This window comes from Benincasa hispida, chromosome 12, assembly GCF_027475165.1.
Source record: "Benincasa hispida cultivar pf3 chromosome 12, pf3_genome.v1.1, whole genome shotgun sequence".
Lineage (NCBI taxonomy): Eukaryota > Viridiplantae > Streptophyta > Magnoliopsida > Cucurbitales > Cucurbitaceae > Benincasa > Benincasa hispida.
The window spans coordinates 61,222,665-61,234,807 of record NC_143489.1 but is presented as its reverse complement, the minus strand read 5'-3'; the positions used below and the strand labels follow the sequence as shown (position 1 = coordinate 61,234,807).

At 35.6% G+C, this 12,143-nt stretch overlaps 1 protein-coding gene across 1 annotated transcript; it reads right to left on the bottom strand.

Annotated features, from left to right (window-relative positions):
• Window positions 1-4,409: 4,409 nt before the first annotated feature.
• LOC120067200 (vacuole membrane protein KMS1) lies at window positions 4,410-11,542 on the bottom strand. The gene is made up of 8 exons (XM_039018687.2): window positions 11,162-11,542; window positions 10,439-10,650; window positions 9,262-9,340; window positions 8,816-9,103; window positions 6,237-6,394; window positions 5,334-5,450; window positions 4,998-5,180; window positions 4,410-4,925 (listed from the first exon to the last, which is right to left on the bottom strand). Exons 1-8 carry the CDS (start codon window positions 11,220-11,222, stop codon window positions 4,749-4,751), a joined length of 1,275 nt encoding a protein of 424 aa, XP_038874615.1. The 5' UTR covers window positions 11,223-11,542; the 3' UTR covers window positions 4,410-4,748.
• Between the last annotated feature and the right edge of the window lie 601 nt (window positions 11,543-12,143).

Genomic DNA, 12,143 nt, shown 5'->3' with positions numbered 1-12,143 from the left:
TTAAATGATGTGGCGCCATACACCTTCCCATGACCCGAGAGGTGTCCACACATAGTAGGACTTTGTTGTATTGTTCATTAGAGGGATCAGTGGTACTTAAAGAGTTAGATGTAACTATAAGGGCAAAACGGTAAATTGGCCTAGGTGTACTTACGGGCATCTGTGAAGGACTATCGTACTGTTGATTGGTTATATCCGATGGACACAAAAATATATCTACGGTGAGAAGAGTGCAGCTGTTTGTCTTTAATAGAGTGCCTAGCAATTAACGGATGGTGGATCTCATGGCTAAAGAGTTTAGTTAGCTATTCACGTACCGCTAGAGCTTTAAACCACAGGTTCATAAGGACTCCTTGGTAGCTCAATGGATTCAAGTTGAAAATCATTTTTTGGGTCAGTTTGAAGGGTTCAAATTGACAAAAGGGAGTTTGATTATATATGATATGATTAAAGTGGTCAATTATATATGATATAATTGACATGATATATGAGATACATTAATTGGAGGAAAAAGGATATAAATATGATTTATATCTAGTGGAGGAGAAAAGGACTATGGTTTATATATTGCATATGATGTGATATTAAAGCTATAGATTATAAATATAATATAATTATATTTATTTATAATGAAACAATTATGAGATAATTGTTGGTGATTTTTCTCCATAACCGTACGTGAAAGTGGGAGATTGCATTCAGTTTTTATAACTAAAGGATAAAATGAAAATAGTTTTCATTTTTCTAAGAGATCAGATAATCGCTTGTGGTTTGTACACTGTCCATCGTTTAGCTAACGAGAGCATAGATGATAGCTCAAGTTTTCCTAAACGATCGTGTACACGTGCAGTCGACCTAAACGATCGTGTAGCTTTTACTAAGCGATCAGGCGTATGAGTGATTTTACCTAAATAATCAGCCCCATTACCTGAACGATTGTGCACCTTTTCTAAACGATCAAGCATTCGTCTATACGATAGACATAAAATCTCTCTCACTTGCTTGGTTGTTGAATACAATCGTAGTTTTCTCCTCTCCTCTACCAAATCCAATAGAGCTCACACCTCCTGGATTTTCACTCCGAGAATAGCGAGGTTACTGAGTAGTGGTGTCCTGGTTGCTATGTGTTCGTGTAGAAGACTGTTCGGTGGTGAGCGACAACGAGATTTGGTGGACGGTTGGCCTCGCAATCAATGTGACAACAAGAGTTGCTGGTTTTGATGAGAGCGAGAGATACAGAGAAGAAAAGTTCTTCAAAGGTGAGTCACTTGTTCCTTTGTTATTTATTATTAAAAGTATGTCGTAATTTGTTAGTAGATGCATAACTTGTTATTTGTTTGTGAATACGGTATTTCTGTCACCATGAATTTGGAACGATCTTGCTTTCGCTCATAGGTACTCTTTGATAAGAGTTTCTTCACCTTAACAATCAGTTGACTCAACTTGATATCATCTGCCCTTATCACACTCATTTGCTAATCGGTTTTCATAGTAGTCTGAGTTTAACATCATTCGAGATGCCAAATAATTTCTCTGTTTATAAAACCCTGACTGGATGAGGCCTTGAACATGTTCCAATAAGCACATTATGGGCAGCTGTCGATATTCTTTTATCAAAGAATTGAAACACTCTGCACTGTTGGACGTCATGTTGTCATATCTTCGTTCTGTTTGCTAAACACGCGCCCACCTTTTAAGACCGATATCCTCCAAATATCTTGCTACAGCCCCATCTCAAACATTACGAAGTTGGTCCCAGCATGCTTGGAACTCTGACATATGGTATGCCCTGGATGCATCCTCGAACATCCTAACAACCATACTGTCCTTAAAGTTCGAAACAATATTATTTTCTATGTAGTACATGCACAATCCATGAAATGCCGAAAAAACTGCATGAATGGTATTGCCCATAGATACCGCCTGATCGTACACGAACACCGAGTTAGAGGGTTCTCCAATGTCACACTTCAAATTCGACATAAACTATTTCCATGTTCGATCAGTTTCATTGTCCACTATGGCATATGCTAATGGGTATACTTTATTGTTACCGTCCATGGAAACGCCGACCAACATGGTCCCTTTGTATTTTCCTTTCAAATATGATCCATCAATAATTATCACAGGCCGACAACTTGCAAAACCTCTAATACAAGGCCCTAATGCCATAAACATTTACTTAAAATGTACATCATTTTCAAGTTCGATTTAAAACATTGTACCTGGATTCTCCATTTTTAATGCTTCACTGTAAGCATGTAAAATAGTGTACAACTCTTCTGGAGCAACCCTAGCGAGAGCATAAGCGGTTTTACTTGCACGTCACGTCTTATCGTAACTTATGTTTACATCGTATGCTTTCTTCATATCCTCAACGATGTAACGAGCTTTAGAAAGACGTTATATGCCTGTAAACTTGTCTTTGATTAGCTAGCCAACTACCACAGTTGTTGTTTGTGTTTGGTCATGATTCAAAATTCCAATAGAACATATGTGCGATCGCATATACTTTGTGATCTTAAATATATCACACTCTGAGATTTTCACTGCACGATGGCTCCACTTACAACTCTCCCAAATATATTTGACAATGAACAAAGACTTGACTTCCTTACCTTATATTCAAAATTATTGTTTATGGACAAAATAGACCATCTCATTTTCATGTCACTCTTACTCAAAAAAAGTTGACCAACTTCAACATCCGTGTCAGATGAAGAGGTACCAGGCATAACCAATTCTTCTTTACGACATGAAGACATGGAATTCAATCATGTTGATCTCTCATTAACAGCCACTGCAGGTCCATGCACCTCTATAGAACTACAATCGATAGAATTCAATCCTGCTGATCTCTCATTATCAGCCACGAAAGGATCACATCTTCTGAAGGACCACAATTCATAGAATTCAATCATGTTGATCTCTTATTACCAGCCACAAAAGGATCACGCTCTTTTGAAGAGCCACAATCCATTAAAGTAAATCCTGCTGATCTCTCGTTACCAAGCATAGGTTTGTTACATTGAGTATATCTTTCTAAGTCCCATGGATTAGTGTCGTCATTGTCTATTGATAATATTGATGGCTGAGTGTTCATAGACAAAGGAATATCACCCTCTTCTCAATTAAACTCATATGATTCCTCGTATTGTCTGTTTACCCCCGTATCATCATAACTCATATTCACATTTCCGTCATGCTTCGATTTTAGCATTACAAATAGTTGAACTCTACAAAGATCTTCCCAGAAAAGAAGGAAGCGAACATCATCGTCGTTCTGTATGTACTGTGGAGGGACTTCATAGTCAAACTTATATTTAACTCTCATGATAATATCAAATTTTAAAGAACTTACATTTGTAACCCTATAAATGTGAGCTTTAAGTTCTTCATACTTCAATGTAATAGGCACAAAATTTCTGTTAGCTCGCTTCCAATATACAAATTTTTGTTCTCATCCCAATCACTTTTCTATCATCTTACAAAGCAAGAGAACATTTTTCATCAAGTTGTACAAGCAGATGAATATCGTCTAATACACATGGATCTCTCTCGTTGTCGCTCTCGTGACTCTCGCTATCGCTCCCTCTCGTTCTCTTGCTCTCTCACCCTCCCACTCTCTCGCTCTTTCTCTCAAAACCCTAAACCCTTGGTAATGATCACTCTCATTCACACCCCTTTCGTTATACTATTTATATACTTTTTTGAAACCACATTCCAACAAACACTAATGAAACTATGTTCTAGAAAAGTTTGTTCCGTTTTGAAAAACCCATTCTAAAAACTCCGTTCTGGAAAACCTCGTTCAATAAATCTACGTTCAACAAAATCACAGTCTAAATGAAGTTTAGATTTTAAAGAATTCACCATTACATGTTTGGCGTGTTAAAGATTTGAGGCTTTAGACAAGAGATAGTGAGAGCGAGATTCATTGTAGCAGAGCAAGACCAATGTCGTAAGGGATAATTCTTGTAATCTCATACAATGATACCAATATCAAAATAAAAATTTATTATGTTGGATGAAAAATCTACTCAATCATTGACTTGAAACATGACAGTAACTGAAACACTTATTTGGATTTACGTCACCATTCCATTTCAATTTTCAATGTACTCCAGAAATAGTTCTGATATGTTATAAATAAGGGAATAATAATGCAATTATTAAAAGAATACAAATAATTTTATGTTTATGGATTTTCACAGATAATGATGATTCATCAAAACATTATTAAATTAGAGAAGATGTCAGCCTAGTGGTTTGTCTATCAAACATCAATATTATGTGCCCACTTCATAGCCACTACTAAATTTCATGATTGGAGAATTTTTTACTGTATGAGAACACAACAGCAACCAAATAATTTGCGCGCTCGCGCACAGAGGATGAGAGAGATTAGATTGAGTGATTAACTATCGTAATTCAAGTAATGAGTCAAAATGTCTGGGATAAAGAAAGAATAATGATGTATCTTTCCAATGGTTAACTAACAGTGGGTAAGATCAATATAATTACCCAAAATAATGGTTCCCTCCCCTCAATCAGAACTGGGTTTATGATAGCCTACATTATCATCATAAGCTTGTACCTTTGCTGTTTCTCCAAAGTGCCTTTTCTATTCTATACAGCTTTCTAAACCAATGTCTCTCCAGACATATATCTCGATTACTCAAATTGATAGGACTGATGCTAAATCTTAGTAAATTATGAGTGACGAAATAGATGACATTAGGATCGGGTTAATTTGAGAATGCCGATGCAGGAACTTTGTCCGTCAATGCAGCCAGCTCCTTGTCTTGTTGTTTCTTCAAGTACCTTTGGGCAGTTGATGTCATAATCTTGATTGAGAAGTTCATGATCATGAGCCATACTATAGTGTTCCAGATGGAAGAAACTGAGAAATCCCACTTCTTGGCCTGAATGTGACAAGGGCTCATTTAAGCAGACAAGCTCAGGCAAACAAATTTATAGATTTTTCCGAGAGTTACCTTGGGATTGGCAATTGTCACATGAGACGGTGCTTTCAGATACTTAGCTTTGACTGCATTAAGCTTGGCGATCAGCCCGGGCAAGATAGATGAAAATCCGGGAACAAAGCTAAGTATCCATATTAATTCGTTTTCTATCCAATCAAGAAGTTGATTGTTACAAACGGCAATGATGAAAACGGTCTGCAGAGAAGGACATAATAAACACCAAGTTATATCAAAAGATGCACAGAATCAAGTGTTGGTGTCTGTTTCACTTTCACATAGTCTGATAATTAGCTCCTTGCAAACCAAATCAACCAATTTTTAACAACAAAATATAGAACTTTCACAAACCTGAATGTGAGTTTTGATGATCGCTTTTCCAACCAGCGTAGCGAAGAAGAATTCCCAGAAAGGAATTCCAAATTGTCCACACATAATGCCAGCTAAGTCAAACAGTGGATTTGGAATCTGGAAGATAATCAGTGAATGTCAGAAGCTATTGAAATGATGACATTAATCATGCTGCTACATATCAAATACGTAAAAAAAAAACGCATTATGGAAGTAACAAATATAAAATCAGAAATTAGCATAATTTCTTCTCTCCTAAATTTGAGAAGCTAAAGTCAATAACATTTAAATAAAAGCAGCAAAATCACAATAAATGTAAAAGAAGTGAACATAACATATTTATAAAAAGTACTCATTATTTTTACTAAACTTGCCGACAGGTATCTTCAAGAAAATCATTGGAGTAGTTGGGCTCTAAAAACATTTATATAAAAATGCACACGTAAAACCTGAACTTATTTTGTCTCAAGATCCATATAATGTTATCTGTTTGATTCATTTTACATAGTTTCATTTTCCTTCTGCCTCTGAATAGCAGTGTATACTGCGACAAAGCCAAAACCAAAAGATACAAATTCAATCGGAAAATTACCTAATCAAATTAGGTTTTTTCCCCATAACTCCGGGCATTAAGACTAACTTACATGAAATTTTATCCCACGAGACAACTCTCAAAATGCAAATAAGATATTTAATGCCCTAGGGAGGGGGTTGCCAACAAAATGTATTTGCTTTTCAATGTGTTCTTTTAACCACTAGGTCCGTAATAAATATAACTTAAGATGAAGGGGGGAAAATTACATGAACCTAGCAAGGCAATAATGTTATACTCTCATCTCCTAATTGAAAGACTGGCAAAGAAAAATCAAATCAGAAATAGAAGAGAATAAAGTCATAACTAACCGAAGCAAGCAGTAGAATTGTAAAGAAATTCAAATGCTGAGCATGTGAAAGGAACCATCGCTTCACTTTATTTAAATATGTTGGAATGAACCCATTACTTTCCCTTGAAGAGGCATCTAGTTCTTCCATTGCTTCTGATCTGCCACCAGAGAGGCGTGCTGCATAAAGGAAGAAATATATTTGAACACGAAAGGTGAAAACTTGGATATGAAAAGCATAGCAGCAATTCTGAGAAATGTACAGCAGAAAAGCAATAAACGTACTGGAACATGTTATTTTGCAGTTGGACAATTTCAGACTTGTATTGCTGTTGGCCTAAAAAATACACTATTCGGCAAGTTCAAAAGTAAAAACTAGAGCAAGCTCCTGTTTGCCAATACTGCTCTTTCAAAATTCTGTATCATCAACTTGACAAAAGGTATCAGAAAGAAGTGCAACATTATCCATAGACAAATTTCTTGCCCAATAGTTTCTATCTATTATAGCATATCACTAATTATCAAGATTGTTTTTCTATAAGCAACAATATTGTTTTACTGCCATAAAAAGGAACAGAACACATCCTAGGGGCTAGGAGAAGAGGGACCACCCACTCAATGTAAACTAGGGGAGAGCTTTCCAATTGTTAATATCATGAAAAGGCTGTGGTGAGAAAAAGTTCTATACCTCCCTTGGGAAAAGATCACAAAATGGTTTTAACCATTTAAGATCACACTAAACATTCAACTAAAGTAAGCAATATGTTTATAAAATTTGAATGCATTGTATGTTAGATGATATATTAAGATTTTTCTCTCCCATTGGGGAAAAAAACCACAAAAGGTTTTAATCATTTAAGACCACGATAGACATTCAACTAAAGCAATCAATATGTTCATTTTTTTTAATAGGAAAATCAACTTTCATTGAAAAAAAAAATGAAAGAACACAAGGGCATACAAAAAACAAGCCCCCAAAAGAAACTCCTAAAGAAAGGGTTTCCAACTAAACATAATGTTGCCTATAGAATAATTACAAAAAAAAAAAAAAAAAAAAAGACTTCGAAACCAAAGCCCAAAGCGACACATGAAACCTCACTAAGGACCAAATCTTATTAGGGTCCTTTTCTAGACCTCCATACACCCTATTGTTCCTCTTCCCTCAAACATCCCACAACACAACGCACACCTCCACAAACCACAACAAAGCCCATCTCTCTGAAAGGTGGATGGAGAAGGAACTCCTCAATCTTCGCACAAATATCACTCTGGCTGGCAATCTGAACATTAAACTCCAGCAGAAAGCAAATCTACACAGACCTTGTGAATTGATAGCCCTAGAGAATGTGATCCAAGTTTTCCTCCACCTTCCGACGAAGAATACAATAGAAAAGACCTATTAACAAGGACCCCTTCTTAGCAAGCCTATCCAAGGTGTTCATACGCCCAAGCAAAACCTGCCAGGTAAAAAACTTAATTTTCTTTGGTATCCTACCATACAACATCAAAGACCGACTCTCGAGTAGGAGAGGGATCCAACATTGACCTAAAGAAAGATTTGTAGGAAAAGCCCTCAAGAGGATTAGGCTTCCAAACTCGAATATCCTTTTTGCCCTCCCTGAAGTTTCACTCACCTAACAACGAAAGAAGAGAGACAACCTCCGTTATTTCCGTATTGGATAGGTGATGATGGAAACTGAAAGAAAAAGACACATAGCTCCCCGACCACACTAAAAAGCCAGAGACTAGGCGATTTTTTAAGGAAGACAAGTGATAAAGATGAGGGAACGCGAAACAAAGAGGACTATCCCCAATCCACTGATCTTCCCACAACTATCCTGACCATCCCCCAAAATGCATCAAACCAAAATGAAGAATGAGGGGAGCTCTAACACGATATCTTTCCAAGGTTCCGTTGTGTGCCTTTAACCCCCCTTCGCCATCCAAGGGATGAGTACTGTATTTACTACGAATGACTCTATGCCACAAAGATTCGAACTCAAAGGCGAAATGCTAAAGCCATTTAGCAAACAGAGCTTTGTTCTGAAGTCTTATATTCTCAATCTCCAACCCACCTTGGTGCACAGGGCACCCCACAACCTCCTAACTAACCAGATGAGATCCTTTTATCTTCATCCACAAGGATAGAATAGTGCACATTCCTAACACACCCCCACATCCACATTCTCCATTTAAACCCAAAACCTTTCTTCTCCAACACTTTATCCAAAAAGTCTCAATTGACATGATCATAAGCAATCAATATGTTCATAAATTATGAATGCATTTACTCATAATCGTGCTTCTATACCATCTAATATTATTCAAGAGGAATCAATCATATCACCCCCATTATCAAGAATTATGTAAACATCACTCGACAAATAATAACTATAAAACAAAAGAGTTAACTATTTAGGGTCACCAAACAATGTTCTCTCTTTCAGTATTACAAACAGTTTTTACATAGATAAGTTCCACCCACCTAAAAATTGGATAAGAGAAGATGAAATATCAAAATGCTCCATTGGTAGTCATCTCACCAAAAGTATCGACATTATAACTTTTAACGAATACTATTAAGTGCTCATTTTCTCATACCTGCCCTTGAGATAAAATAAGGAGGAAGCTCTCCTAGGGCAGTCCCAATACCCCACAGAATTGCCTCCACCTGAACCATTGGCAATATGCTGCTGAGTGGTACTCGTGATGTGAAAACTGGAGGTCCAAATTCTGAACAACTCTTCTCAAGCCACGATGGGCCTCTTTTCAATTGTATTGTGTCATACGTGGCACTCTTCAAGTCCACCCGACCACATTGCACTGCCTTTATTGTGAAAAACCCAATATGAGGCCCCAGATAAAGGACAAAAGTATGCAGACCAGACCCTGAAAGTAAATGATAGGGAGTGAACTAACACTTTAATACAATCTTGATAATAACAGAAAATTGCAGTCTAAATATCACAGAAGAACATTGCCTCTTCCAAACAAGTGACAATAATTAGCACTGCCAACCATCAGTTAAATCAAACGTCATTAATTACCAAGGCCAATTGATGATGCAACTCCAAGGATCACCCACCACAAGCCGTAGTCAAAGTATTTCACAATCTCCTCAACATGCTGCAAAACACACAGGATTTATTAGATAAAATGATTGCCTGAAAACTGGAAGGCAGTGGACAAATTAATAAGAAAAGGCCAGTAATTTCAAGAACAGAAATAAATTCACTTCCTGAATTTAAAAGCGTAACAAGGTAATTGATGAGGAGACATATCCACACTTCAATCAAACAGTTTTATTAGGATAGCTACATCTCTTCTCCAACCTCTTCTGTAATTTGGCATTTCTACTGGATTGACCTTTCTTTTCTAATGAAGAAACTTAACTTTCATTAAGAAAAAGAATAAAAGAATACACAGACATACAAAAAGGAAAAAGACCACAAAAAGAAGCTAGACTACAAGAAGGGGCACTGGTCAAGAAAAATAAGCCGATACGAATAGTTACAAAAGAGCCTAGAAACAGAGGCCCAAAGTGAAATAGAGAATCTAACAAGAAACCAAACATTGTCGTAATAAATCTCGCCCCTTCTAAATATTATGTTGTTTCTCTCTCTCCAAAATCCCACAAAATAGCACACACCCCCGTCTCATCACAATGGATTGATTCATTATATATATGCTGTATAATCTTCACTTGCAGAATTTTCAAGGGTATAAATATAGCAACTCTCAAGAGCCTACACAAATAGGCAGGAATTCAAATACACAACCTTTTTTTTTTCACAGATCATCAATCATGGAAACCCACAATAAAAAAAAATGTCATAAGGAGGGCAATAATTTGCTTAGAACTTAACAGATTTGGGACGGCATGGTACAGCTACAAATTACAGATAGTGCCCATGTAAAATGCATTGGCTTGAGAATAACATACCTAGATAAATGTTGATAAAATACAGAATATACATCCAGAAGGCTACCATACCAATAGAGCATATCAAATCACCAAATATACAAATAGAAAATAACAATGACGCTTCAAAATGTCATCAAGAAAAGACTATAATGGTTTATCCTAAATGAAATAGTACTTGCAGATGCATAAAATATACATGCATTGTTGAAATGAGTGAATATAAGATTCATACATATACACACAGTTTGTTCAAATGGGTGAATATGTGAAGCTAACATGAATTCGGAAGGCAGAAATACCTTCTCATGTGGCCCTTCAATAGTCAAAATCAGAATTCCAGCTGCCCCAATAATCAAGTTTAAAAGCAAAAGCCAACCACCTTTTGCTAAAATGTATGCTATCGAGCGTTTACTATATTGAAGAACACCCAAAATGAAGAACTTCAATGTTTTGAATGGTTGATTCACTAACGTCAAATTTTCAAGTTCTTCTTTCTGCTTTCTACGTAATTCTGCAAATTATAGCAACTTCATCAGGTAATATAAAATAAAATGTGAACAACCCCAAGTTAGGTTGAATCCAAGAAAAACGTGTTCTCATTATTCCATAAAAAGTCAAGTGAAAGCAACAACTAAAACAATAAATCCTCAGACATAAATCAAACTGAATAAGCAAGACCGAAATTCAATTCACTTTTGGAACTCTAATAGATCCAGAACTAATATTCATGTTTCCACGTTCGTTTGCAATTAATCAATACAGCCAATCACTCAAAGCCCCTTATTTCCCATGATGAATCAATTCATCAACACACTTCAGCCAATCACCAGCCTCGAGTCTCTCATAAAAGTTTCCCTCTTGCGAATACGAGGGTTACCATCAAAATTCATCAATGAAATAGTAAATAGTAAATTATTAAAACAAGCTTCCAAATTAGAAGGCCCTAATTTCCTTCAACTTTCCTTATATATCAATGTTCGGGACCGAACAAACGAGAAATTACGAGAAAGAGGAAGACTTGCCTGAAATTGAAACTTCAGAATCATGAGAAGCAATGGAAGCTGCTTCTTCAACAGTCCCCATTCCAAAACTGCAACTACAAATCGGAGAGCAACAAAAAAATCGTTCTACTATTTCAAATCTTATTATTCTCTTGTATAAGAACAGATTGGTAACACCCAGATCAGAGATCGACGAGAATCATGAGGAGAATGAAAAGGGGAAAAGGGATAGAGAAAAATCGAAAGTTAGCATCTGTTATTGAGATCGAGAAACAAAGATCTGCTCTTTGAAGGCGTTTTTGGAACGAAGATCGGCTCTGGCTCTGCAGAGATTATCGCTCTCCTCTTTTTTCTTTCCCCATTTCAAGATCCCAACCCTTGGTTTTGCCTAACTCAAATATTTAATTTTTTTAAAAAAAATATATATGTATATATATATATTTCATTCACATTTGTTTCTTGTAATTCTAATTTATTAATTTATAAATATAAATAAATTGTTGGCAGGACATATACGTTTAATCCCTAAATTTTTTAGTATGTAAATTTTTAAGTGTCTGATACAATTTTTTAACTTTAATTAAATATCTAACAACTTATTAACAAGAGACCGTTTTTAAATTAAAAAAAATGTAGATTAAATTATCATTTAATGATAAAAATTCTATGGGAGTGTATATTGATAAACGGTGACATTTTACTATTTATCTATCCATTATAATATATATAAATACAAAATGTTAGAAACCTAAACTTTTAAGAAATTCTCTCTTAAACTAGTATCTAATGTTGTATTAGAGATTGCTTTTTACATCTAAAAGGAATTACAAATCTAATTTTGAGTGGTTGATAAGTTTTTTTTTTTTTTGTGGGAGAATGGTTTTTGATACATTGTGAATGAGTTTGTCAATTTTTAAAATATGTTCACTACTAGTTAAAAAAATTACATTCTAGCTGATTTTCAATATATATATATATATATATATGAAAAGAAGCTAATTTT

Coding starts and splice junctions, on each gene's coding strand:
- LOC120067200 (XM_039018687.2), bottom strand. CDS start 11,222: ATGGGGACTGTTGAAGAAGCAGCTTCCATTGCTTCTCATGATTCTGAA. Junction 9,341..10,438: donor TTGAAGGGCCACATGAGAAG/GTATTTCTGCCT, acceptor TGTGTTTTGCAG/CATGTTGAGGAGATTGTGAA. Junction 4,926..4,997: donor TGACAATTGCCAATCCCAAG/GTAACTCTCGGA, acceptor TGTCACATTCAG/GCCAAGAAGTGGGATTTCTC.